The sequence below is a fragment of the Zalophus californianus genome, chromosome 10 (genome assembly GCF_009762305.2).
Source record: "Zalophus californianus isolate mZalCal1 chromosome 10, mZalCal1.pri.v2, whole genome shotgun sequence".
Taxonomy (NCBI): Eukaryota; Metazoa; Chordata; class Mammalia; order Carnivora; family Otariidae; genus Zalophus; species Zalophus californianus.
The window spans coordinates 102086943-102114353 of NC_045604.1; the positions used below are offsets into that span (position 1 = coordinate 102086943).

The 27411-nt window shown below is 44.5% G+C and overlaps 1 protein-coding gene across 1 annotated transcript; it reads left to right on the forward strand.

Annotated features, from left to right (window-relative positions):
* Positions 1-474: 474 nt before the first annotated feature.
* LOC113932091 (60S ribosomal protein L31-like) lies at positions 475-6291 on the forward strand. Its single transcript, XM_035722232.1, has 2 exons — positions 475-518; positions 5913-6291. The coding sequence occupies exons 1-2, from the start codon at positions 475-477 to the stop codon at positions 6289-6291; spliced, it is 423 nt and encodes a 140-aa protein (XP_035578125.1).
* The last annotated feature ends 21120 nt before the right edge of the window (positions 6292-27411 follow it).

Here is a 27411-nt window from a genome sequence, read left to right on the forward strand (position 1 = left end):
GAGAATTATTTTCTGCGAGGACCCTGTCAGATAATATTCCTCAAATATTATCTGTCTCATCTTTACAACAATGGTTCAGGGTAGGTGTTATTTTCATTAAGAAAGCTAGTTTAGCATAGCATTAAGAGAGCAGGCTTGCATAAGGCCATCCAGTTTTGAGGACACGGGTTGGGGGAAATTCTACAACCATCAGAGCTTTAGCTCCCTCGTCACTAAGATGTGGAGAGACTACACACCAGCTACCTCGTGGGCTGGGGTGAGGATTGAACGGATTAGTACCTATTCATATTAGCTACAAATGTGAGCTATTACCATCTGAGCTTATGGGTGGCAGAGGTGAAGCTCAGAGACGTTCGCTGCCTTCCCCAAGATCACACAGATGTAAGAAGCAGAATCAGAATTCAGCCCTGTCCACCTGATTCGAAAGGTTTGGCTGCTCAAGCATGATGGGAACTTGGCAAGGGACGATCTTGGATGGGGGGAGGGCAGCAGCTGGAGAAGGTGAAAGTGAACAAGAGGTGGGGCACTGCAGACTCTCTAATAGAGACCTCTTGACCCAGACCCAGCATCTTCAGGAGGGCTGTTCCTCGGTCACTGTAGAGCAGACCCCTCTGAAGAGAGCGTGTGCAGAGCAAGGTAACTGATGCAAAGCCACCTGCTCCTGCGGTTACCATAATAATGCACTGTGTCTGCAGAGAAGCCCGGGGAAAGCCATTTCCGCAGGGCAGCCCATTAAACAATTGTGACAGGGAGCAAACTGCAGCTGCTGGGCCCAGCTTCCTCGCTGCATATGGATCAGGTCATTCCTAAGGGTGTCTGCAGGTAATTAGCAGCCCGAGTTGGTGCAGAGGGGCTGTCTTCCTGTCCTCCAGCAGCAGAGAGCTCTGTTCCTTCCCTCCGGGTTGGGCTCAGCAGGGCAGGCTGCTCTGGCTGGGGTTTCTCTCCTGATTTCTTGTACTTACTGTCCATTACAGTGAAATGTGGCCTGCAAAGGGCAGCATCATCCATCATCAGCCAGGCCGGCTGTGGCCCTCGTAAACCCCCCCATCTCTAGGCCATGCTGCCCTCCCCCTTCTATTCTGAAACAACAGACGCATTTGTCCTTAACCAACTGAGCCACCCAGGCGCCCCAGATGCATTTATCCTCACACAGCTGCAAGAAATGGATGTTTTCCTTCCAGTGGAAGAAGTCAGAGCAGCCCTTTGGAACAAGACCTTTTAAAAATTGCTATTCATGGGGCACCTGGGTGGCTCAGTTGGTTAAGCGACTGCCTTCGGCTCAGGTCATGATCCTGGAGTCCCGGGATCGAGTCCCGCATTGGGCTCCCTGCTGAGCAGGGAGTCTGCTTCTCCCTCTGACCCTCCCCCCTCTCATGCTCTCTCTATCTCATTCTCTCTCTCAAATAAATAAATAAAATCTTAAGAAAAAAGATTTAAAAAATTGCTATTCATAAGTAGAAACATTTTTATAAGACATTTATAATTGTAGACCAAAGAAGGAAACATTTATTAGCTATCTTCTTATGGTCCAAAGATATTAATATTTTGATATCTCTTCAGAACCTTAGCTATGCACATATATAGCCTTTTTTTTTTTTTTTTTAAGGAGGGACAGAGAGTGGGGGTGGGTAGGGGCAAAAAGAAAGGGAGAGAGAATCTTAAGCAGGCTCCATGCCCAGCACGGAGCACGATGCGGGGCTTGATCACAACCCTGAGCTCATGACCTGAGCCAAAATCAAGAGTCAGATGCTTAACTGACTGAGCCAGCCTGGTGCCCCCATTTATAGCCTTTTAAAAAAAAAAAAAACAAAACTGCAGCCACACTATACTTACTTGTAGCTGCTTTACTTCACTTGACGGCCTATCAGGGATGCTTGATCATGTCATTAAATCTTTTCCCTCATTGTTATTTAAAGTAAGTGAATAGTAAATTATTGTAACACCGTATCGTAATTGTCAGGCCAGTCCTCTGTCGAAGGGTATGTAGGCTGTTTTCTGTGTTTCACTGTTTGGCACAGAATAAAAGAATCACATTGGTTCTTTTCCTCCAAAACTGAATTGTAGACTCATGGTAGCAACACTTGGTCGGAAAAGAGATTCTTTGATTCTGGGGAGGTGTATTGGGAAAGATTCGTATGTTGAAGTCAGGCTGATGAGGCCATGTTTCGATCCCATGTTGAATCACTGTCATGGAATCCATCATTCCTGATGGTAGGCGCTTCTTGGTTAAATGTTGGCCCACAGTTGACTGCTGGTGTTTTCCAGATTGGAAAGACTCACTGGTGTTGAATAGGTTGTCCGTGGTGCCCTTGGTGTGCACGCCAGGCTGACAAATTATCTCCTTTATTCATAAATCATCATACATTTATTGAGACCCCACAGAAGCTTGCCTCTGGGGATTTAGAGAAAGATGAAGGCTCTTTTTGCTTCAAGGGGATCTCAGGATCACATTCTGAGTGGCACATTCTTTTTCCCTTGGGAGTTGCTTTCTGCTAGTTCATCTTACTGGAACAAGATGTGGTCCAGCCCAACTTTCTCATTCTGCTATGATGGAGTAGCTTGCCCCAGACCACCCCTCCTGCCAAGAATAACTATAACAGATGGATTAAAATACCAAAACCCAGTTGACTAAACAAAAGCCCCCCGCCCCCAAAAAAGAGCTGTTTGAAGGCATTGGAGGGAACCACGGAAGCCATGGGGTCAAGATCCCAAAAGGAAGGAAAACACACTAAGCCAGCCACGCATCTCCCCCTGTTTTTCTTGTTGAGGAATGTTCCCATTTGTGAGTGGCTCCAAATTAATAACAAGAAGATAGCTGTATAAATTTCACATTTGGAAAATTACAATGTGATTTCTAAATTATGAATCAGAAAAGAAATACAAGTGAGAATTAGAAAGTATTTTTAAGTTTTTATCTTGGAAAAAATCTAACCTAGAGAAAGTTGCAAGAATAGCATAATATCATTTCGTGTGTCTTTCACCTAGATTCACCAGTTGTTAAGATTTTGCCTCTTGCGGTGGTTAATTTTTTTTATTATGTTAATTTTATGTGTCAACTTGGAGGGTGTTTTTGGATGAGACTGACGTTTAAATTGGTGAACTTTGAGTCAAGTGGATTGCTCTTCATAATGTGGGTGGGCATCCCAGCTAATCAACTGAAGGCCTGAATAGAACAAAAAGATCAACTTCCCTGAGCAAGAGGGAATTCCCAAGCAGAATGCCTGGACCACACTTCAGATTTTGGACTTGCTAGTCTCCATAATTTCGTGAGCCAATTCCTTATCATAAATGTTTTATTGGTTCTGATTCTCTGGAGAAGCTGACTAATATACTGCATCTGCTTTATCTTTCTAGTATTATAATTACTATTTCTGCTGAAACATTTATTAAGTTAAAGATCTCATGACACTTCACCCCTAAATAACTCAGGGTTCAGTCTTAAGAGTAACACTATTCTTTTGTATAACCACTATAAAATTAAGAAAATTTGACACTGGACTCAATATTATTATCTAATATATAGTCCATATTCGAATTTCACCAATTGTGCCAATGTTGTCTTTTATAGCAACTTTTTTCCCCAGGCAAGGATCAATCCAGGATCATGTACAGCATTGATCTTTCTTTAATCTGAAACAATTTTTCAGTTTTTCCTTGTCTTCAAGACATTACCATTTTGAAGATTTATTTATTTATTTTGGAGAGAGAGAGCGTGATGGAGCAGGGCAAAGGGGGAGGGACAGAGAGAATCTCAAGCAGACTCGCTGAGCACAGAGCCCAATGTAGGACTCGATCCCGGGATCCTGAGACCATGCCCTGAGCCAAAATCAAGAGTCAGATGCTTAACTGACTGAGCCACCCAGGTACCCCAACATTACCATTTTTGAAGCACAGAAACCAAGTTGCTTTTTTTTTTTTTAAAGATTTTATTTATTTATTCATGAGAGACAGAGAGAGAGAGAGGCAGAGGGAGAAGCAGGCTCCCAAAGAGGAGGGAGCCCAATGCGGGACTCGATCCCAGGACCCTGGGATCATGATCTGAGCCGAAGGCAGACGCTTAACCATCTGAGCCACCCAGGCGCCCAGAAACCAAGTTGCTTTGAAGAGTGTGTCTCAATTTGGGTTTATCTAAGTGTTTCCTCATGAATTTTTGGAATATTACACCAAAGATATCTTGTCTTTTTCACTATCACATCAAGAGTCATATGATGTCAGTTGGTACCCTCATTACTGATGTAACTTTTGTCACCTAGTTAAGGTGGTGTCCATCAGATTTCTTCACTGTGAAAGTACCCTCTTCCCTTTTGTAATTAACAAGTAATCTGCTGGGAGATAATTTGAGACTGTGTAAATGCCCTGTTCCTTAATATACTTTCACCCAATATAATTAAAATAGTTTAGAATCTATTGATGATTTTTGCCTGGATCTATTACTACATCGATGGTTGCAAAGTGGTGATTTTCTAACTTTCATCCTTTATATCTTTATTAGTTGACCTTCTATGGTTAAGAAAAACTTTCCATTCTTTCCCCTCATTCATTCATTCATCTATTCATTTACATGTTTTATCTCAGTATGATTCACAGATTCCTTTGTATTCATTGTGTTATAATCTATTATTCCCATGATTTATTTTCATATGTTGTCTCCTGTATCACTCTGGCACGCTGTATCATTGGGGAGAGGGGCACTTAATTACTTTCTGATGCACACACACTCACAAATGTTTCAGTATATCTGTTCTTCCCCTGTGCCATTTCTTTGAAAAGCCCTAGTTCCTTCTGTTGGAAAAAGATATTTAGAAACCAACGTTTGGATACTCTGTGGGCTTACTACTACCGGGGTGTTATTGCTTTTGGCCTTTTGATGAGTTAATAGTGATATTTTTAATTCTAACTCACCGAAAAGACTGCTTTTCCCCATTCTGTATTTGTAAGTCCCTTCTCTTACAGTGAAACCCCAGCTCCCAAAATATCGATATATTTACTTAATGGGTTAATCCTAAAATACACACACAATAATTTCAGAACTGATACACCTAAACCCTTATCAACAACAAATCTCTTAAGAAGAGTCCAAGATTTATTTGTAGTTCTTGTTGCAATTAGACCAAATATGTCAAGTTCAGTACTCCTTCAAAAGTTACTGTATTTGTCCTTACCCCCCCCCCTTGTGTGGTTACATTATCCATTTAATAAACAGGTTCATTTGTTTATGTTGGAATTCGACTTAAGGATTTTTATTTTTTAAAAATTTTATTATTTTTTAAGTAATCTCTGTACCCAAAGTGAGGCTTGAACCCACAACCCCAAGATCAAGAGTTGCACACTCTGCTGACTTGATGCCCCAAGTATTTTTATTTTGCAGTATACCAACCCGTCTTCTGTATATAAGCAATTTTGTTAGTCTCTAGTTTTTCCTTCCTGAATTGTTGCTGTGTTTTTGCAAAAATAAGAAATGCAGTCATAACTATCTTTTTATTTACTTACATTTCTCATATAAACAGTAGCACACACACACACACATATATATATATGTATTCTTTTTTTCGTTTTCTTAAACATGGCAGTATATCCTGGAAATTGCCTTGTATTACTTCACAGAGAGTGCTTCTATTTTCTTTCACAACTGCTTGGTTGGAAAAATATTTTTAATGAAATTATAAATATGAAATATTACAAAATTGTGGGATGCAGCTTAAAGCCACGTGTAGAGGGAAATCACAGCTTTACAATCACAGCTTTCTGCATATGTCAGAAAAGAAGAAGAGAGACTCAAAGTCAGGTATGCATCTAAAAAACATAGTAAACCTTAGCAGATTAAAGCTACAAAAGTAGGAGGATGGAAGCAATAAAGATAAGAGCAGACATTAATTAAAAACGTATAATAGAGTCCAACCAGGGCCCGGCAGAGTGGCTCCCGCGGAGAAGGGTGGCGAGAAGAAGAAGGGCCGTTCTGCCATCAACGAGGTAGTGACCAGAGAATACACCATCAACATTCACAAGCGCATCCATGGAGGGGGTTTCAAGAAGCGTGCCCCTCAGGCACTCAAAGAGACCCGGAAATTTGCCATGAAGGAGATGGGAACTCCAGATGTGCGCATTGACACCTGGCTCAACAAAGCTGTCTGGGCCAAAGGAATAAGGAATGGTCCATACCGTATCCGCGTGCGGTTGTCCAGACAACGTAACGAGGATGAAGATGCACCAGACAAGCTCTACACACTGGTTACCTATGTACCTGTCACCACTTTCAAAAATCTACAGACAGTTAATGTGGATGAGAACTAATCGCTGATTGTCAAATAAAGGTATAAAACTGGAAAAAAATGTATAATAGAGAAAATAAGTGCATCCCAAAGCAGATTACGTAAAAGATGGACAGAACTGGTAGACACCTACCTAGGGAACTTCCTCTTGTACAAGAACCAAAAGTGATAGCGCAAATTACCAGTATTAAGAATGAAAAGATCCTTTAGACCTTAAGGAAATAGTGAATAGCTTGCATATAAACTTGACAATTTAGATGGAAGGGACAGGTTTCAGAAAACACAATGTGCAGAATTTGAAACTAGAGGAAATATAAATTTGAAGATACCCAGATCTAATAAAGAAGTAATATTTTTAACCAGAAATATTTCCACAAAGAAAACTCCAGACCCGGATGGCTTCAGTGGTAAAGTCTTCCAACATTTAAAAAGAAACAATGTCACTGTTACACAAACTTTTCCAGGAAAGAGAAGAAGAGGGAACACGTCTTAATTTATTATGAGGTCAGCATAATCTTACTTCCAATAGAAAGGACAATTAGTAATCAATTATTTTCATGATACTGAAAGAAAGAAATCATGTAAAAACTTTTGTGGACATGAAATTTAAAAATTAAAAAGAAATCTTAGCAAATCAATTATGGCGATATATAAAAAGGATAGTATACCCTGCTAAGATGGGTTTATTCTAGGAATGCAAGGGTAGCATAACATTGGAAAATCAGTCAGTGCAACTAACCACATCAATAGAGTAAAGGGGGAAAAGATGTTGAACTGTTAAAAATTTTCCCTCTGAGATCAAGAATGAGATGTGCACTATCACCACTTTTTTGCACTCATAACTATCTTTTGAAACTAAATGGGATACCACCATACACCCATTGGCTGTATACCCAGAACAGCTGAGAGACATTACAGTAACACAACAACAAAACAACAACCCCAGGTGTTAGTCATGGGGAAGTGGAGGCACTGGACCTCTTACAGGGTCCTAGTTTTTAAAAGTGTAAATATTAGCTCCTTTGAAAAACTCTTTGATGAAAACTATAAAAGCCTAACACACAGTAACTATATGAGCCAACAATCCCAGTTCGAAGTTACTCAACAGAAAAGTGTGTTCTGTGCCCAAAAGACAAGAATGTCCATGGTAGCATTTTAAACATTTTTGTTTGTTTTTTTTTTTTTTTTAAAGATTTTATTTATTTATTTGACAGAGAGAGACACAGTGGGGAGTGGGAGGAGAAGCAGGCTTCCCGCTCAGCAGGGAGCCCGATGCGGGGCTCGATCCCAGGACCCTGGGACCATGACCTGAGCCGAAGGCAGATGCTTAACGACTGAGACACCCAGGCGCCCCCATAGTGGCATTTTAGAAAACAGCCAAAATTGGAAACAACCTAAATCTTCATCAAGAGGGGAAAAATCCGTCGTGATATATAGATATAATAAAATACTCCCACGAATGAAAATGAGCTATTGCCACATCAATAAAATTGATTAATCTCAGACACCTAATGTTGAATGAAAGAAGCCAGTTACAAAAGAATAGATACTCTATGAGGTTCTGAACAGGACAAAACAGACTCTAGGGTAATAGAAATCAGTATATTGGTTACCTTTGAGGAGGCAGCCTGAGTGAGAGGTTTCTGGGAGTGTAACAATATGAATTTCTTGATGGTTACATCGGTGCATTTTCTTTCTAAATGTTCGTCATTTAAATGAGCAAGTTGTGCACTTTGCTTATGTGATATAGCCAATGAAATTTTTATTAGACAGAAATGAAGCCTAGCTTTTACCCCTCGCAGATGTCAATTGAAATTTTGAGAGCGAGGGGGGTGGCAGGGGTCTAAGGATTAAGTTGTCATCTTTATCGAGGCTTATTGAATGTCAGGAACTGTGCATCAATTCCATGCCATTTTGTCATTTAATCAAGGTAGCTGTTATCACTCCTATTTCACATGTGGAAATTGAGAGCTAGAGAAATTAAATAACATGCCTAGATTATTTGCATGGTAAGAAGCCGTCCCAGAATGAATTCAGGCTTTCACCCAAAGTAGAGAATGTTTATGGGCTTTTCAAGACCTGCCACTATTTTCATGGGGAAGGAGAAGGGGTAAGAGAGATTTTCAGGTGTGAGATGGGGGGCAGCATTCATGGACTCCAAATCACAAATACAGATGCTGATGTATTCAATTTAATAGAATATTTAGGTAAATAAAGGGCATGTGATTGCGAACCAGTGTATCTTTAAAAGATTCTTTTTAAGAACTCTTATTTTATCAAAGTGTCCCAAACCCATTTGCAAAAATAAGCTCTGTTTCTTTGCACAACATCTTCTCAGACATCCTTGACAGGTCTCAGATTTAGAAATGAGTAGAGAATATGATGGAACACATTACACATTAAAAAAATCCTCTCACAATTTAGACCAATGCACTGGCGAGTTTCAAAATATTGCTTGCAAACTGTTTCTGCCAACTGGTACTGGGCATTAGTATTTAGAATCAATCTCTGATCATTTTCATCCTTTTTGTTTTTTGTGAAGAAAATTATCGATCAAGGTTTTTAGCCTCATTTAATATACTGGAGCAGCCTTTCAATTTCTTTTACAAGCCACAGCAGGGAAGGAGGTTTCCTTCTAGCTTAGCATAGCACAAATCAATCCATCTCATGGTGTTCTATTATTACACCTCAAACTATGTCTAGATCAGTTGTTTCTTTTTCTTTCCAACAAACTTTCTAGGCTACCAGAAATGTAGGTTTTTGTCTAAATACTTACATTGTGGGAAAATTAAAAATGATTTTTCACCGTATTAATTCTTAATCTCAGCCACATTAAAGAAATCACTTCCCATTTTATCGTATCCCTCCAAAATGAGATATCCTGTGGAGTTTTGACTCAGGACGCCTCATCTTCATGTTCTAAACATCCTAATTTTTAGACTGTACAAATCACCGTAACCAGGGTATCCAAATGTCCTGGTTTCTTGTGGCATCTCTGCTTTATGCCCTTTATCCAGGGATGGTTATTAATAGTGCCTTCTTTAACTCCTAAATATGTCCAATTTGGCTGGTAAATTATATGAGCACAATTATAATGAGAATCCCTTTTCTTCAAAAGAAGAAGCTCTGAGACTAAGTCTTCGCAAATATAGTAACGGAGTTCAATGGAAAACACATTATTTAACATTGAGTGCACTTCGTCAGCTCCTCATGTGTTTATTATATGTTTAAATAATTGGATCAAATGTAATTTTTCACTTTCCAGTCTGGTAGTTACTTGTGTGCTTATTTGATTAACTTTCCTACTGGACTAGAAGTTCAAAGAAGGCAGGGACCCCATCTGTTTTTTAACACAATTTCTAGACCTAGCACAGTGCCCACAAGTAGGAGATAACTCAATATTTAACTGTGAGATAAATAAATAAATAACTTTTTGTTGAGTTTTTGAAAAGGCCTGGACATTATTTCATGTGATACTCCATCTACAATATAAGCCTATTAAAGGTCAGTAGGGTGAGTTTTGTTCACCAGATGTTGAAGCTATAGTATTTAATGACTTCTCTGTTATTATCTGTGAAACTGGAGGCAGAGACCATAGTCTTAGGACTTCTGGTCTTGAATCTCGGTATAAGTTCTTATGTAGCTGCAATTAATAGAGGCTTGATCGAATGGTAGCTTTAACTGTAAGAACAATCATGGCTTACTTGACAAGAAGTCTGAAAGTTGGTGGTTCCAGAGTGTTGCGTGTTACTCTTGGGGCATCTCTATAAGTTTTGGTCTTCTCCCTCATGATCACAAGGTGGCTGCCTTAGCTCCTACATAACATCTGCACACCAACCTTCCAAATCTAAATGAAGAGGATGAGTAATATAAGATAAAACCAAAAACAAAAGACAGAACAAAACAAAAAACCTGTTATGGGTTGAATTGTGTCCCTGAAAAAAAAAAAGTTGGAATCTTAACCCAAAGTAACTCCAAATGTGACCTTATTTGGAGATAGGGTTGTTACAGAGGTAATCAAGTTAAAATGAATTCATTAAGGCGGACCCTAATCCAATAGGCCTGGTGTCCTTATAAAAAGAGGTGATTTGGACACAGAGACAGACATGCACATGGGGAAGATGACGTGAAGACACAAAATGAAGATGGCCTTCTACAAGCCAAGGAGAAAGGCCTGGAACAGATCCTTCCCTCATAGCCCTCAGAAAGAATTAACCCTGTGGACACCTTGATTTTGGACTTCTAGCCTCCAGAACTGTGAGACAATACATTTCTGTTGTTTCAGCCCCCCAATGTGTGTTGTAGCCGCCCTAGGAAACTAATACATACCTCTTAATGTGCAGATTTTTCCATTATGTTTTATTAGCCAAAAGCCCTACAAGAGAATCTGGGGAAGTGAGTGTCTTGAGACAGCCATCCTGTGGGGTTGATTACCTCTCATGTCATACATGGGTTGGGAAAGATCACAACCCTGAAGAAAATTGCAGTTTGGTTAGCGATGAGGAAAGGGATGATGAGTGTTGAGTAGCCTAATCAATGAATCAACGTATCTGCCATAGCGAGATCCTCTGTAACTCACATCAGACTGACTCTTTAAAAGGACAACTGACAACTCTATGTATTGTTCAGCAGAGCTAGGATATGCCAACCTAGCAAACAACTCCCAAATCTCATTGGCTTCACACAACAAGAATTTGGTTTCTAATTCATGCTGCACATCCCATGTAGATTGACAAAAGATCCTGCCCCCTAGTCACTTGGTGATCTAGGCCAATGCTGGAACATGGGGACTCCTTGTTTGCTACTGTAGCAAAAAAGAACACCAAGAATCCCATGCCTGCAATGAAATACTTGGGCTCTGCACCGACCACTGCCTTTTCCACGGTCACTAAATGGGCAGTCTAGTCCTATGACATTAACCCCAAGGCAGCAGGGAAGAGGAATCCTTCCGTGTGCCCAGAGGAAGGGAGAACCAGATACAGGAGAGCACTGGAAGACTCTACTGCAAAATGCTGACACAGCACTCGCACTGCCCTGGATTCGAGCTCAGTGATCTTTGTCGGGTAGAAATGCTTTGGGCTGCAAGTAACAAAACCCAGGCAGCAGCATATCGAGCTGTATATGTATTTAATTTTCTCTTGGAACAAGTTGATGTCAGTCCCAGGGTTGGTGCAGCTACTCATTGCCATCAGGGACTCTGACCCCTTCCATCTGTTTGCTCTCTGCCTCTCTGCATGACCATTTTTCATTCTCAGGGCAGTCCTTTCATGATCCAAGATGGGATGCTGCCGCTCCAAGCACCAGGTCCTCACTCACTGTGCTCAAGGCAGGACAAGGGACATGTGGAAAAGCAAAGGGTCTCCTTTTCTCATGGAGGATAATCTTTCCTGGGAGCCTCCCCTACATGCTTTTCTTTCATTTCCTTGCCCATTTGGATCCTCGAGACTACGCTCAGCAAAGAGGACCCTTGAAAATCATGTAACTGGCAGAAAAGAATAGGCTAGTATTTATGAGCCTCAGCCAATCATGTCACCCCATTTATAGTTGGGGTTCTAGCAAGAAGAAAGGAAGAGTGGATGGCTGTAGGCAGGCCACTTGCTTCCCATAGCATACAAAGGCTTTCACTTTGTCCAGAGCACTTGGAAATAGGAACCTGTTCTTTGCATAGCGGATGCATGGACTGGGGACAGGCAGGTGCCCCAGAGTCTCACCCACACAACAAGTCAAGGCCGATCACCAACCCTACTCCTTCCAGTCAAATTCATTTGCCATCTACCTTCTCCATGGCTATGGGGCACAATCTACCTCTCTTCTCTGTGCCTGAGTGGCATGGATGGGAGCCCCAGGGGACTGACCAGATACACAGCCTCTGTTGAGGAGTTCAGGCCTAGACGTAGGAGCTGATTTGCTGCAGTGCACAGAGGATGTGTTGGAGGGACTTTTTTCCCCTGTGTTCTCTCAGTAATAACAATAACAAAACACTATGCCAACCAAGTCCTGCAAGATGCTCTTATCTATTAATATATCTCTAATTGAAAGTTGTACTGCATTGTATCTGCAATGTCTGCATCAGCCTGACAAAGCATTGTCTGTACGATGCGAATCTCTGACCCTCATATTGAAGCCTCCAGGGCAGATGCCTATTCTGGTCCAAATTTAATAATGGCCTTGGAGTCATACATTTTGTTTCTCCCCAATGCAGCACGGCTTTGGCAGGATGAATGCGTTGAACTCAGCGTCTATTAAAAACAAAACGGCAAGGCGGAGGCTATTTTTTTTTTTTTTTGTTCATCAAATCTGAAGCATCTGGAATTCTGGCAGCCATGAAGGATTTTCATATTGAGTCTGCAACGCAACAGGGGAACTCTGATTCAAGTCAAAACATTAACTTTTCATCAGTGGAAGTTTTAATTGAAAAGATTCTTTATCTGCGGCGTAGGTAGTCTTAGTATGTGCTGTGTATTTAACTTTTTTTTTTTTTAAAGCAGTTCTGTGTACTTGGGATTAATGAGGCAGAACCAACACACTCCACAGCCTTGTTTCTCTGTAACTTGTACACGCAATTGAATTTCATTGTCTACATCATTTGTAGTAGGGGCTGCCCCAGTTTGAGCCCGGTGGAGGCTTTCTGGGCCACATCTGAGGACGTATGAGAGGTGCGGGTTGGGGGTATGATCAGATTTGCGTATCCGAGAGATCACTGCCTTCTGAGTGGGCAATAAAACGGAAGGACGTGGGAGAGAAACACATACCCAGACCAATAGCAGCAACAAGGAATTCAAGTGGGCGGGGTGAACAGGGAGAGACTGGAGAGATGGGTAGCCCCAAGGGCGAACAGGGGTAGTATGAAGTTCACTGTCAAATCCAGGTGTGGTGGAGATATGGCTGTTCCCCTGCACAGTTCTTTCAACTGCTCTCTCTGCTTGGAAATGAAAGAAATAAATAAAAAGCATGGATACAGGTAGACCAGTTAGGAGGGCAGTACAGAAGCCCTGGCCAGAAATTAAAGATTTATTTTATAGTTTGTTTGTTTTTTTTAATTGGTCAGAATTTAAACCAAGAGGTGACAAGCCTGGTAAGAGTTAAATGGGTCGAACTAAATTAATGTTGATCTGTTGATTGTTGACTCTGTTCTAATTTCCATCTCCATCTCTAGCCTCCCTCTCTTTTCTTGCCTTTTTAAAATTTTTGCTATTATATTTCTTTCCCCAAGGGTATGCAGAGAGTAAAATAAACTCTTGATAAATTAGGTGCTTTCCCCTTTAGGACAGTGGTTTTCTCATTTTCAAAAAAAGGGTATCTGGGTTTCCTTGAAAATCCAAGGACAGCTGTGAACCATTCCCGGCCCCCCGCAACCCCATAAATGCCTAGAGGTGCCTATAAAAATATTTGTCTGCCCTAGGGGCTGAGGCACAGTCAGGGACCCTAAAAGCCCCAGTATACAGGGACACAAGTGAAGAACTTGTGTCCGGGTCTGATGGAATGTGGACCAGGTCATCCATGGGCAGACATCTTTGAGGTTCCTCCGCGCGTGGGGTATCTGTGCAGGCTGCTGCCTGGTACAGAATGTTCTGCAAGCAGTGGGAGGAATAAGTAGAGCAAGGCGAGTGCAAGGGCTTCTGTCGTCTCATCTCAGGGAAACGGCACCATCCCAAAAGCCTGGAGGTGGCCCAATTAGCATACAGTAATTAGAATCGCTGCAATAATGCTGCCTCCTCATTTTCTTTTGTGGGCACCATGGAGGTAACAGCGTTCCGGACCGGGCGGTGAGAAGCAGCAGACACAGCTGTCTGCACCCTTTCTCTGGCTGCTGCGCGGAGAGAGCAGGGCTCAACCCTTGTGAGGACAGGGGAGGAAAGGCAAGAAGCAAATCGGAGTGGGAGAGGACCGTGTCCAGCCCGCGGGGGACTCTGCCCTGCCTCCCCTGGAAGCTTCCTTGTGCTACCTCATCTGTCATCTGAACTGCAACCAACAACCCTAGCCTCCTTCCCTTGGTGAAGTTGTGGTCCCCAAGAGGAGGGGGGCCACCGGGTCAAGCAGCGCGTGGTGCAGGGCGGGGGGGGGGGCATAAGGGGGGTGTCTCAGAGGTGGGAGAGGGTGTATAGGTGGGGCCTTGGGTATCTCCATTCTGGAAAGGCCTCCTTGCTTTGGGTGTCCCTCCTTACCCAGGAAGTAACAAGTGTCCCCCAAAGTAGGCACGGAGTCTAAGTGACATTGCAACGAGAATGGACACCAGGGTGCGCGCGCGCATGTGCCGGGTGCCCAGGAGCCAGTTTCGGCTGCAGACACCTCCCAGAGGGAATGGAGATGACAAAAGCTGCTGATAGACGACGTGGCCTAGATGGCCTGCATCCAAACGCCATGACCCAGATTGGGTCCTGCATGTGATCTTTCTCGACTGTGGTTTGCAAAAGCTTGCAGGTCAGGGCTGGACAGCCTGACATGCAGGTGAAGCGCAGGTGAGGCTCACCGTGGCTGCCCCCCACTTCCATTCTGCGCTGGCCGTGGCAGTTCATCACCAGCCTGCCTGCAGACTGGCCGGCGCCACTTCATGGCCCGAGCCTCACTTTCTTACCTCAGCCTTCAGAGCTTGCCTGCTTTGTTTTCACCTCCCACCTGGTGGCTTAGCAGGTTTGGTAAATCACGGGCGCCCATGGCTGATAAGGGATTATTTCCAGCTATAGTGCTTCTAACATGATGTTTTCAGGGAAGACTTAGTGCCTTAACCCCAAAACACAGTGCCTTGTCCGTGCACCTCGGCTACAACAAAACAAAGGAATAAAACCCTTGGGTATCTCCTACTGGTTTGTGTGTGATAGACTCCCAATTCCTTCATAGGACGTTTGAGACCCCGTGTGACAAGCAGGAGGCCTGTTCCCAGCTTGTGTTCTCTATGACCTCACACACATCTTCCACTCCAGCCGCTGAGGAATCCCTGCTGCTCTCCACATCCTCCTGTTGCATCTTTCCTCGCCGTGTCTCCTGAATGCAAGGCCCTTCTCCTCCAGCTGCAGAAATTCTAGTTTGCTGTAAAGGTTCACCGCAGTTATCACCTCTTCTATGAGACTTTCTGGATACTCCACCCTTGTCCCACGTGTTAGTGGTGAGTTTTTCCTCTCTCCACTTTTATTGGTGTTATTTTTGTAATGCCTCCTTTATCCATCCATCCATTCATCCATCTAAACATTCATTCATCCACTCATCACTTCCTACCTCTGCATCCATCCACCCACTCACAGATCCACCCATCCCTCATCCATCCATCCATCCATCCATCCATCCACCCAACCACCCACCCATCCATCCATCCATCCAACCACCCATCCATCTCTCCCTCTATCCATTCATCTATCCACCCACTCACTCACCCATCCATCCATCCATCCCTCATTCATCCATCCATCCATCTGTCCATCCATGCATTTAAACATTCGTTTATCCACTCATCCCTTCTTACATCTATCCATGCAACTGGTCACCCACTCACCCATCCATCCCTCCTCCATCCAACAATCATCCGTCCATCCACCTATCCATCTATCCTTCTCTCTATCCATGCACCCATCCACCCACTCACCCATCCGTCCATCCCTCCTCCTTCTATTCAACTGTCCATCTATCCACCCACCCATCCATCCCTCCCTCTATCTATGCATCCATCCACCCATTCACCCACCCACCCATCCATCTATCCCTCCTCCATCCATCTAACCATCCATCCATCCATCCATCCATCCATCTAAACATTCATTCATCCACTCATCCCTCCCTACCTCTATGCATCCATCTACCCACTCACCCATCCATCCATCCACCCATCCATTCATCCCTCTCTCTATCCATGCTTCTATCTGCCCACTCACTGATCCATCCATCCCTCATCCATCCATCCATCCCTCATCCATCCATCCATCCATCCATCCATCCATTTAAGCATTCATCCATCCACCCAGCCCTTCCTACCTCTGTCTATCCCTCTATCCATTCATCCATTCAGTCCAGTTGTTCAGAAAATAAATGCCTTGGCTAGGTTCTGGGGATAAGCAGATAACCACACACAACTCCTGTCTCCACATCGAGCTTATAGTCCAGAGAATGGACCCCAGTGGGGGTAAGGCCAGAGGAAGCAGAAGTAATCAGGTTATCACGCAAAGACTTCATATTTAAAATTGAAGATACAGAAACAAACTCTGCCTTTGACCTGAAAGAGCTCTCAGTCTGATGGAAGAGACGGACACATAGATAATGATCTCTAAGACAATATTCTTTGTGCCATCGATAAAGTATGGATAAAATGTCATGGATTCACAGATAAAGAAATGATTACTTCTGCCTGGAGATCCAAGAAAGTCTCATGAAAGAGAAAATCTATGAAGTGTGTCTTCATGTAAAGAGTGGCAGCTTTCCAGGTGGGCTGGGAGGGAAAGGACTGAAGCCTTCCATGCAGAAGAAACAGAAGGGCCAGTGTGTTTGGGGGACAAGCCAGCAGTTTGTTGGGGGATGTGTGAGCACAAATGTGTTTTTCACAGGCCGACCCTCAGCCGGCCTGTCTCTTTCAGACCATGCCCCAATTTGTCCTGACATCTGTTTCTGCTGCCTGGGGCACCATCCTGGGGTGGGAGGCCTTCTCCAGCCAGAGGTACGTTCCTTTGCTTGGGTGATGATTCTGGAGATTGCCTGGGTCCTTCCCACGCACCAGAGGCACTGAGCCGTGATACCTGCAGCTCTGTCACCCCCACACAATCACTGTGGTGTCCTTCCTGTGGAGCCACACGGTTGTGGACAATGGGAACAGCTTTTAATGGGCACAGAGAATCTGTTGGCTGCTTTTCTCCATGGGCTTTCTCCACCCCCATTTTTTTTTTTTTTTTTTTTTTTTTAGACAAGGAAACAGAGTTTCTGCAACCTAAAACGTGAGATCCAAGGAGCTGTCTGGATTCTGGTCAGTGTGCCTTGGAAGCCTGAGCCCTCTGTTGGGGTCCTGCAGTTTGGAGGGCCCGTCCCCTGTTGGCTGCCTCCATCCCAAATGGCCTACTTTAGGCAGAAGGTGGAGCAGAGAGCTTTCAGCTACGAGTCAGTGTGGAGAGATTTTCACACCAAATGATTCTCTCTTCTAGGGAATGTGCAATTATTTAAAGGGTGAGGAAGTCAGAAATTCTTTCGTAGTAATCTGGGTCTCTCCTCCACCCAGCGAGAGAGCGGTCGGGAAAGGAATCAGACACATCATCCCACAGCGAGGCTAGCTGTTTTGTTTTTGCTTTTCCAAAATAGCTGGTCTGAAATTAGTCCTGGGAAGAAATCTCATTTTTCACTATTGTCCCTTTCTCCCTCTTGAAGGCAAGAACCCCGCCTTGTAATGACCAAAAGATTACAGTGTTCAGACACCAGCCTAAGCATTTACATACATTATCTAATGTGGCCATCATAGCAATGCAAGGAGGAGGGGCTGATGTGGTCCCATTAATAGCACTTGGCCCAAGAGGTCACGTTGCTTGCAGAGATTTGCACCAACTTCTCTGCTGTTTCCAACTCAGTCAGATCCTCTGTCACATACAGAACGAGGCTGCTTTCTCTCCCATCATATTCTTGGTTGGGTATGTATATTTCAAGTGTGTTTAGAGGAATGGGGCCTGTAAAGTAACTGTTCTCCCTTATTCTGGACATCATGCTCCTATTAATGCGGCCATACCAGCATTTGAGAAGTCTGTCACTAACTGGGCAGGGCTTCGACGGAGGCAGTGTCCCCAGGAGGAGAGAGCGTGGCTGCCAGGATCACGTAAGGAGTACCATTGACTGGACTGGTGTCTGCCTATAGTCTATCGTGTCCTGGTTTCCCTGGGGAAGCCTGTGGAAGTCTGCGACTGGGCCAGATCTGAACGGCTCTACCCATTACTCGACTCTGAACTTATTAGGCAAGTTTAAGCCTCAGTTTCATCCTTTGGCCAGTCTCGGGTCAGGCTTATTAGTGAATGTGTTTGCAAGCCCTGACAAATCACCTGCGGCAAAGCGGGTAGTAGAGGAAGCGCGGACACTGGTATTATTAATTCCTTCCGTGGATCGGAATACGAGAGGAGTGGCTGGTCTCTGACTGCTGGGCCACCATGGCTAGTGGCGTGGTCCTTGGTGATTCGTCACTGAGCGGAGTGAAGCCTGCGCTGTCTCGCGGGGCACTGCCGGTTCGCCTGGCGGGGGGGTGTGTGTGAACAGTCACTGCGGTTTCAGCCAGGAGTCAAGGCGTGTAAAGCACACGATGCAACAGAGGGGTAATGCAAATGAGGTAAAAGACGGAAAGTGCTTTGTAAACTGTAAAGTGCAGGGCACGTGTTGACTGTTATTTGCACACGGCTCATTCTGTCTGTGTCGTGCGCGAACCTATTAGATCAACATTTAAGACTGTCTTGGAGAAGGCTACCATATGCTGGCCAGGCTGCTGGAAGCACTGGTAACATTTTTCTCAGAAAGAAATGGCTGAAAGCCCACGGTCTTTATTGATTTACATTTGCAAGCCATAACTCCTTATCTCTTTTATGCTCCTAATATCATGATGTCCGTTTGGGTAATATATTAGTCTGGCTCGTCTTGATGCCAAGCCCTAAATAACTAGAGAGGGAGTGTTGACCTGTGTTGGAAGAGCCCCTTGGGAATCTGGGTTTGTGGGCTCAATCCTACCTGTTCACCGGTCCTACGGAGAAAGGGAGCCCAGCGCTGCTTCTCTGTAGGGTCCCAAGGATGAATCATTTATGCTATCAAAGTTCTTTGCTATCCTTGGATACTACATAAATGCGGAGCATAATCATTATGAATTATAAGTGAAGCAGATGGAGGTTTTAAATTAAATAGCACCATTGTGTTATTTTTCATCAGGATTCAGAGCAGCCGACCTTCCCAGCAGAAGTAACTTAGATAATTTGATTCTCTCACTTAACCAGGACTGATCACTGCAGGGATAGAAATTAATTTCTTGAAAAACAGCTGCGGGTTTTCCTTCCCACCAGCCTCTCTCAAAGCTTTGCCGACGTGGTCATAATGAAACCATGGTGCAGGTTTCACTGGGTGACTTGCTACTTCCCTGGGGGCTCCGGTAACTGCTTCTCCAAATCTTTGGTTTACCTGGAAGATGGTCAGGACACATGAGTGTCCCCTGGGCAGCGGCCATCGAGATCACATCCACCGAAATCAACTTGAATATTTAACAGGACATTAAACCAAACCAAATGGCTTGGGGCTTTAGGAAAAGGAGACTGAGTCTGGCTGATTCCTTGTTTGAATTCAAGCCTTCCAAATAACCCCGGGGTGGGATAGAGTTGGCATCTCCAGGATCCACGATTTGCCCGCTTGCTGGGGAAATTAACAGGAAGGTGACGTGTGAGTTGAATTCAGCCTTTATGAGTCTGTTGATGGATTCTGTGGAATGTGGTAGAATGACAGTTTGGTGTTGCTGAACTGGGCAGAGGCTGTCTGTCAGGCTGGATAAGAAGCAGGAGATATAATTAGGACAGAGTAGCCTGGGCAGACCTGGGGGGAGAGGGACACCCGTATTTACTGAGGGCACTGCATGCCTGTGACATAGCGCGGTTTGCTCATGCTTGGGCTCTGCCACTCCTTGGCTGTGTGATCTCAGGAAAGTTACCTAACTACTCTGAGCCTCACATTTCTCATCTCTCAGAGAAAGGCATTGGAATAGGTCCTCTCGAAGATCCCTTCTGCCCCAGAATTGTCTGAGGCAATCTGCAGGCCCCACACGCAGGAAAGAAGAGGGGTCTAAAGTTCCTCCAAAGAGGATCTGCTGAGGGACATCAATCAGCCTCCATTCTTGCTTTCGTTCCACTGTATTAAAATAAGGCCTCCATGGGGCATCTGTGTGGCTCAGTTCGTTAAGTGTCTGACTCTTGGTTTTGGCTCAGGTCATGATCTCAGGGTCGTGAGATGGAGCCCTGCGTCAGGCTCCGGGCTCAGCGCAGAGCCTGCTTCAGATTCTCCCTCTCTCCCTCTCCTTCTGCCTTTCCCTCTGCTCGTGCTCCCTTTCTCTCTAAAATAAATAAATAAGTCTTTAACCTCCTTGCATATTCCCTCTAATGTGCCTCCATTTTGATTCTTAGACCTTAGCTCTCCAAGCATTCAGCTAGAACTTGGGTGTTCTCAAACAGGGGTGAGGCTGCAAAGTTGAAAGGAAAATGGCATCTGTGGGTCAGTAAGTGGAGAGTTTTCCCAAAACTTCAAAGTTTGGGTCTGTCTTTGCTGCTGGCATTGAAAACGTATGTCAGGAAGGCAGCATGTAAAGAAGATGGCTCTATCCATTATAGGCTTGAGGACAATCCCAGAAAAACGTTGAACATTAAGGTTAATTAACTCCTACTCCTTTGATACATCTCTAGCTACCCTGATCCAGGCCTGTGCATGGTCTTTCTGTGGCTTTTTTCCTGCCTTCGAGGTTGCCTTGGAGTTAGTGTCCCTGGTTTTGATTCTGTTTCAGTAAGACCTTTCGGTTACGGTTTTGAAGGGCGCAGGAAAGGACAGGGCGTGTGTGGCAGAGATGGTTAGCTTTTCCACCAACACTGGTGTTTCCTCTGCCATAAGTGATTTCCCAGCAAGAGCTACATGGCCCAGCCTCGGTGTCTGAGTGTGGCCACATGAGGAGTCTGTCTCACCGAATGAAAGTGAACAAAGGTGCTGGTTTTGTTGAAGAAACAGATGCACCTTCTCGAATGCTCTCTTTCCTTTCCTGCCAGCCCTGTGTGGATGATGACAAGAGCTTAGGGATTGGCAGAAGCACAAACTAGAAAGAGCTTGGCTCCCTGAATCACTGCATGGAGGAAAGCCACTGGCCAATTAGGAACATCTGCCAAAAATAAGCTTCTGTTTTACGAAACCATGAAAAACAAATTGTTGTTGTTTCTGCGACAGCCTGCAGTGCCCTAACTAATCCACAGTGTGATATGCCCCAGGTCTCTAGGTACCTTAGGAAGGTGGGAGGTTATGCCCGCCCCTCACTTTGTTAACTTAAAAAGGGGCATGTTAAAGGGTGCCTCGATGGTGCAGTTGGTTAAATGTCCGACTCTTGGTTTCGGCTCAGGTCGTGATCTTGGGGTCTTGGGATCGAGTCCTGCATCCGGCTCTGAGCTCAGCAAGGAGTCTGCTGGAATTTCTTTTTCTCCCTCTGCCCCTCCCTGAATGCTGTCTCTCTCTCTCTCTCTCTCAAGTAAATAAGTAAATCTTTTTTTAAAAGGGACGTGTTAAGGATGATCCCCAAATAACTCCAACTTTCCTCTTAATTTTGTTTTGCTGCATCTCTAGACGGAGCAAAATGCTTTTTCAGCTTCTTCTGTTGCTTCTTTGGGGAAGTAGCTAGCTGGATAAGATTGTAAACTCCGTGAGAACAGAGACCATGTCTTTCTGGAATATGTCCATACCCCCTGGCATGCCAACACATACTGGGTATTCAGTACGTATTGGTTGAATGAATGAGGTATAAAAGTATAAAAAGGTATAAAACTGTATTTGACACATAGGCACCACACAATTCAGCCCCAATGTCTAACGCTATGACAGTCAGTCTAAAGGAGAGAGCTGGGTCTGGGACTGTGCTTCACAGAGAAAAATCAAGTCATATGGGTATACTAGAACTCAGAGGAACCACAGAAGGCCACCAAAGCATAGTAGGATGGGAGCAGCGGCACTAGAGCCTGAAGAGGGGACTACTCTGAGGTTGAAGAGAAAGTAAGGAAAAGGCAATTTGGCAGAACACAAGAGCACAGCAAGAAACAAAAGCATTCAGTTGAATTGGACACTTTTTGAAAATCCATTTCCTTGTTTCTTCTCTTTGTAATCTACTCATGCCTTCCCTGCCAACCCTGATACGCAAAGCCATGCTCAAAAACAGCTGCAAATTTTTGGCACTCCTCCTATTGAGAAATGGAGTTTAAGTCTCCTCACCTTGAGTCTGGGTGGGCTGATGCAACCACAACACTTCTGCAACCAAGAGAATGCAGTGGAAGCCAGGGCCTACAACTTCTGAGGCTAGCTCCTAACAGGCCAAGAATTTTCCATCTCATTCTCTGGGGAAAGCCATCTGTCACCCAAGAAGCCTGACTACCCTGAGACGCTCCTGCTGGAGTGGCCACATGCAAGTGTTTAGGTCAATCAGTCCCGGGTAGCAGTTGGCATCAATCATCAGCCATGTGCATGCGCCATCTTGAATGTCCCACCTAATCAAGCCTTTATATGCATGCAGCCCCAGCCAGCATCGGATTACAACCACATGAGCCAGAAATTTCTAGGTGAGCCTTTCCCAAATTTGTGATGCACAAAATTGTGAGCAAAATAAATGGGTTGTTTTAAGCTGCTAAGTTTTGGGGTGATTTGTTACTCGGCAGTGGTCATCAGGACATGGAATATGAAACTGAGAATCGCAAAGGTGAGGTAGAGCCGTTAGGTGGAATAGCTGTCCTGCAAGATGTCTCACAGGGGAGAAGGGTGTTCTCAGTATGATAGGGGATTCTGTGTTTAATGTACTCTCCATGCTTAGCGGGCGTAAGAGCACTGGCCTCGTCCTATCAGAGCGACTTTGGCAGTTGTGACTTAGATTTCTCTTGTATTGACACCTACACTTACTTGAGGTTTGATTTAAGGGGTTTGATTGACATCTTGTTTCTTTCCACTACAAAATAAGCTAATTTCTTCAGTCTCACACACAGTTTCTCTGAAAAAAGTTATTGATTGTCACAATGTGCTGGACTGGGCGATCGATGCACACCAGTTTAGTTTAGAAAAAGGAATGATGGATGGGAATCCCGTTGAGTGCTCTTCTACTTCATGATATGCTGTGATAATTCAGCTTTTAGAAAGCGGTACTTGTCTAAGAAGCCAAATGCCAAAACATGAGGGGATTTAGTGTCACAATACATGGTCATGTGTTTGTGGGTTGACATTTAAGGTTTCTTATTATAAGAAGCATTGGCAAACAGAAGACCTACGTGTCAGAGAAGACCCAGGTTCTCTTCTGTTCTTATCTTGGACAAGATACTTAACCTCTCTGAGCTGTTTTTTTTTTTCCCAACAGTTGATGATAAGCCAAGGATAAAAAAAGAAGAACACATTGGAATTCTAGAGTATCTAGGATGGATGGCACATTTGATCAGAGCTGGCATCTGTAACAGAGAGTCCAACATTAGAGTGGCTTAAACCAACTAGAACATTCTGTCTTGCTAGTAGAGTAAAGGCAGTCTGGATATGGTAGTCTGGGGCTAGAGCGACAGCTTCTCTAAGTTATTAGGCTCTCGACTCCTGCCATTTCTTGTATGTGACCCATGCCTCATGTTCCCATATAGCAGCTAGAGCTCCAGATATCACATGTGCATTCCAGATAATGCAATGAGAACTTTGGTCCTCAGGAAGGAAGAGAGAAAGAAGGGATCCTGGGAGGCAACCAGCAGCCTCTGCCACCAGGAAGCACCAGAGAGGCAAATACATCCAATCTGATTAGCAAGTTACATCTGAGAAATCTTAAAAACGTTAAATGTCTGGGACTTGGAGGGGGCTGGGAAAGTTATGCAGTATATTAGCTGAACTCTGAAAACTTAGATGCTCCTGAAAAATAAGCTTCCTTTTGAAAAGTTCAATTCAGTTAATGTGACAAAGCGACTTTTTAAAAAATAGCAGCCAATCAAATGAATTCAGAATGCCAGCAACCAACTAAGCTCATTTGCAAAAGTCATTTCAGACCAAGCAAGTTCAACTGTTTTCCTTCAGACTGTTTTGTTCAGATTGATACAACTCAGATTAATTTCCATTCTGACCTTTGCAGGAATGAAGCTTGGGCTCTCTCCTTGTTGGCTAATAAAGATTCCCGGCATGATTCTTGAGTAATGAACTTGGTAGTGTAGGTTTATGTGAGTGCATGGGGTTGGGGGAGGTTTGCAGAGAATGACTCAGAACCACTTACAACTGTTTACAAATTGTGACCCTGTCTGTGTCAATTTCCCAAACTGGGCTGTCTTGGAAATAATGGGGGTAGAGAGCATGTATAGTTTAGAGAAAAAGTTTGCTAGAAGAATCCCACCCACCCCTTGGTGTCCCCGCCCCCCCCCACACATAAGATATGCTGAGGTAGAATAAAGTAATCATCACTTGTAGCATCAAAATCACCTTAAGACCTTAATGGTTCGCACGAGACCGAGATGCCCTCATAGCTGTTGCCCAAGAATGGGGAGTAAGTAGCAGGAGAGGAGAATCTTAGGTTCAAGGGCTCTGGGACCCCACAGAGCAATCAGATGGTTCTATCTGGATAGATGTTATTATAGTTGCCAAAACCAGGGCATGCAGCAATGGAGGGTCTCTGGCCCTTCAGAAGAATATCAATCTACCAGGGTGCCTGGGTGGCTCAGTTGGTTAAGCATCTGACTTCAACTCGGGTCGTGATCTCAGGGTCCTGAGATCGAGCCCCGTGTGGGGCTTCATGCTCAACAGGGAGTCTGCTTCTCCCTCTCCCTCTGCTCGTTCTCTTTCTCTCTCATATAAATAAAATCTTAAAAAAAAAGAATATCTATCTACCAATGAAAATTTTTTAAAAGTTGATACTGAGGAAGATGAAAGGAAAAGTGGGGCACAGTTCCTGCCCTCAGGGAGCTTCCGGACCCGACCAAAGCAGGTGGGGTGTTAACAGGACAGCAGTTCATCAGTGCTGGGATTGGCCCTGCGCAGCTCAAGATTAGTTTATAAATATGTTCTACGTGGATGAAGTACACGAGGGGTCCTAAGAAGGAGGATGAGAGCACAGCTTCTGGAGAAAGCACTTGGTCCCCACCTTCTGCGTGTGGGTGAGGCAGGGACTTCATTTGCCCACAAAATCCCTGCTCCCCTCCTCAGTGCTCTCATAGCCGGTTTTGTGTTTTGCTAAGAGTGGGTGACCAGATGTCCCTGTACTTTTCCTGCCTGGAAACTTACAAGGCGGGGGGTAGGGGGCAGAGGACTTTCTGAACATTGGCTTTGGAGAAATGGCTGAGTATGTCAAAACTCCACCCCCCCCTCAAATTCCCCGGGGCTTTGTTAGAACGTTCTGTGAATTCGTTTGTTCTGTAAAGAGGAAAAAAAATATATCCACATTGGAGAAATTGCCCTAGTTAGCGAAGTCAACAGCTTGATCCTCAAATATGAGCACCCTCGGGCACCCCTTTCCCTGTGGGGTCCTTGGCCAGGAGCTCAGAATCTAACAAGGTGTTGTGAGCATGGCTCTGGAGTCACACGGCCTGTCTTTTCATCCTGGCCCTATCCCATAATTAAGAGCAATTGTGTTGCTTAACCTCTCCACCCCTCGGTTTACTCATCTATAAAATTGGAGTGGTATTAATACCCACCTCATAGATTTGTGGGGAGGCATGTTTCTTAGGTCAGTGTCTGGTACTCAATAAATTTAACTCTTAACATTATTAGGTTTCTAGCTGGGTGCTTGCGTAATGCTCTGAACTGTGATAAAAAACTCAGAGGGAGGTCTGGTGGGAAAAGGGGTTGGGAGGCAGGGAAGGTCAGTATTGGGTTTGGGCATTTATTTTTTGAAGTTTTTTTTGTTTTTTTTTTCTTCCCTGGTGGTTCACCTAAGAAAGGCCATAGACCTTATTATAGTAGGTAGTGGGTGAGGGTGAAATGGAGTAACATGTGGTCATAGCAATTGCTCTACACTAATGTGGTTGTAGAAGGCATGATTTCAAGGTGGCCTACCAGGGTTCCCACTCCCTGGTGCATAATTCCCTCTTCTTTTTTCTTTTTTTTTTTGTTTAAGAATTTTTATTTATTTATTTGACAGAGAGAGAGACAGCGAGGGAGGGAACACAAGCAGGGGGAGTGGGAGAGGGAGAAGCGGGCTTCCCGCCGAGCAGGGAGCCCAATGTGGGGCTCAATCCCAGGACCCTGGGATCATGACCCGAGCCGAAGACAGTTGCTTACCTAACTGAGCCATCTAGGTGCCCCTAATTCCCTCCTCTTGAATGTGGGCGGGACCTGAGTGTGATGGGATAGCACCCCACGATTATGCTACTTTATATGGCAAAAGACATTTTGCAGATGTAATTCAGATGCCAAAGCTGTTGACTTTAAGTGGTAGGGAGATTATCTGGGTGGGCCTGGCCTAATCAGGTGAGCCCTTTAAAGGCTCTGGGCCCTTTCTGAACTGAGAGTGATTCCATGCAAGGCAATCTCTCTGTTGCTGGTTGTGATGAAAGAGGGGTCACATGGCCAGGGATGCAGCTAGCCTCTAGGAGCTGAGAGTGACCCGCACTGACAGCCAGTAAGGAAATGAGCAGCTCAGTTCTACACCTGCCAGGAACTGAAAATTCAGCCAACAACCCGAAGGAACTGGATGGGAGATTCTTCCCCAGGGCCTCCAGCCAGGAACACAGCCAGCCAACACCTTGATTTTGGCCTTGTGAGATCCTGGGCAGAGAACCCACCCATGCCGTATCCAGAATTCTGACCGCAACAAAACAAAACAAAACAAAACAAAACAAACACTGAGAGCTAATAACATCCTGCAGTTTCGAGGCTGCCAAATTGGTGGGAATCTGTTTAAAGTCCTAGAAGACGAACAGTGGTCATAATGAGCACAACAAGTCTTCGGACTTCCACGGTGCTATTAGTATCCTATGGCTACTGTAACAAATCACCGCAAACTTAATAGCTTAAAACAACACGAATTTATTATTTTAACATTGTGGAGGTCAGAAGTCCAGAATGGGTCTTCAGTCAAAGTGTCAGAAGGGCTGTGTTCCTTGTGGAGGCTCTAAGGGGAGGGTTTTCTTGCCTTTCCCAGATTTCAGAGACGGCCCGTGTCCCTCGGCTCGCGTTTCCTGTCCGCATCTTCAGAGCCGGCAATGTCTGGCTGAGTCTTCTCCATCACGGCACCCTGACATCGACTCTTCTGCCTCCCTCCTCCGCATCTAAGGGCCCTTGTGATTACTGAGGGTTCCCGTGGAGACTTCAGGGTAATGCCCCTCTCTCCAGAGGAGCTGACTAGCAACCTTAATTCCACCTGCTTCCTCAGTTTCCCTTCACCGTGGGAACATCACACAGATTTCAGGCACTAGGATGGGAACATCTTTGAGGGCATCACTCTGGCTGGTACATAAGTCATAGGTTCGAAACTCCGTTTGGC

What these genes read in the sequence shown, in the direction of transcription:
- LOC113932091 (XM_035722232.1), top strand. Translation starts at nt 475, where the DNA reads ATGGGGGGAGGGCAGCAGCTGGAGAAGGTGAAAGTGAACAAGAG. An exon ending in AAGGTGAAAGTGAACAAGAG is followed by an intron (nt 519 to 5,912) that starts GTGGGGCACTGC and finishes AGGGCCCGGCAG; the next exon opens with AGTGGCTCCCGCGGAGAAGG.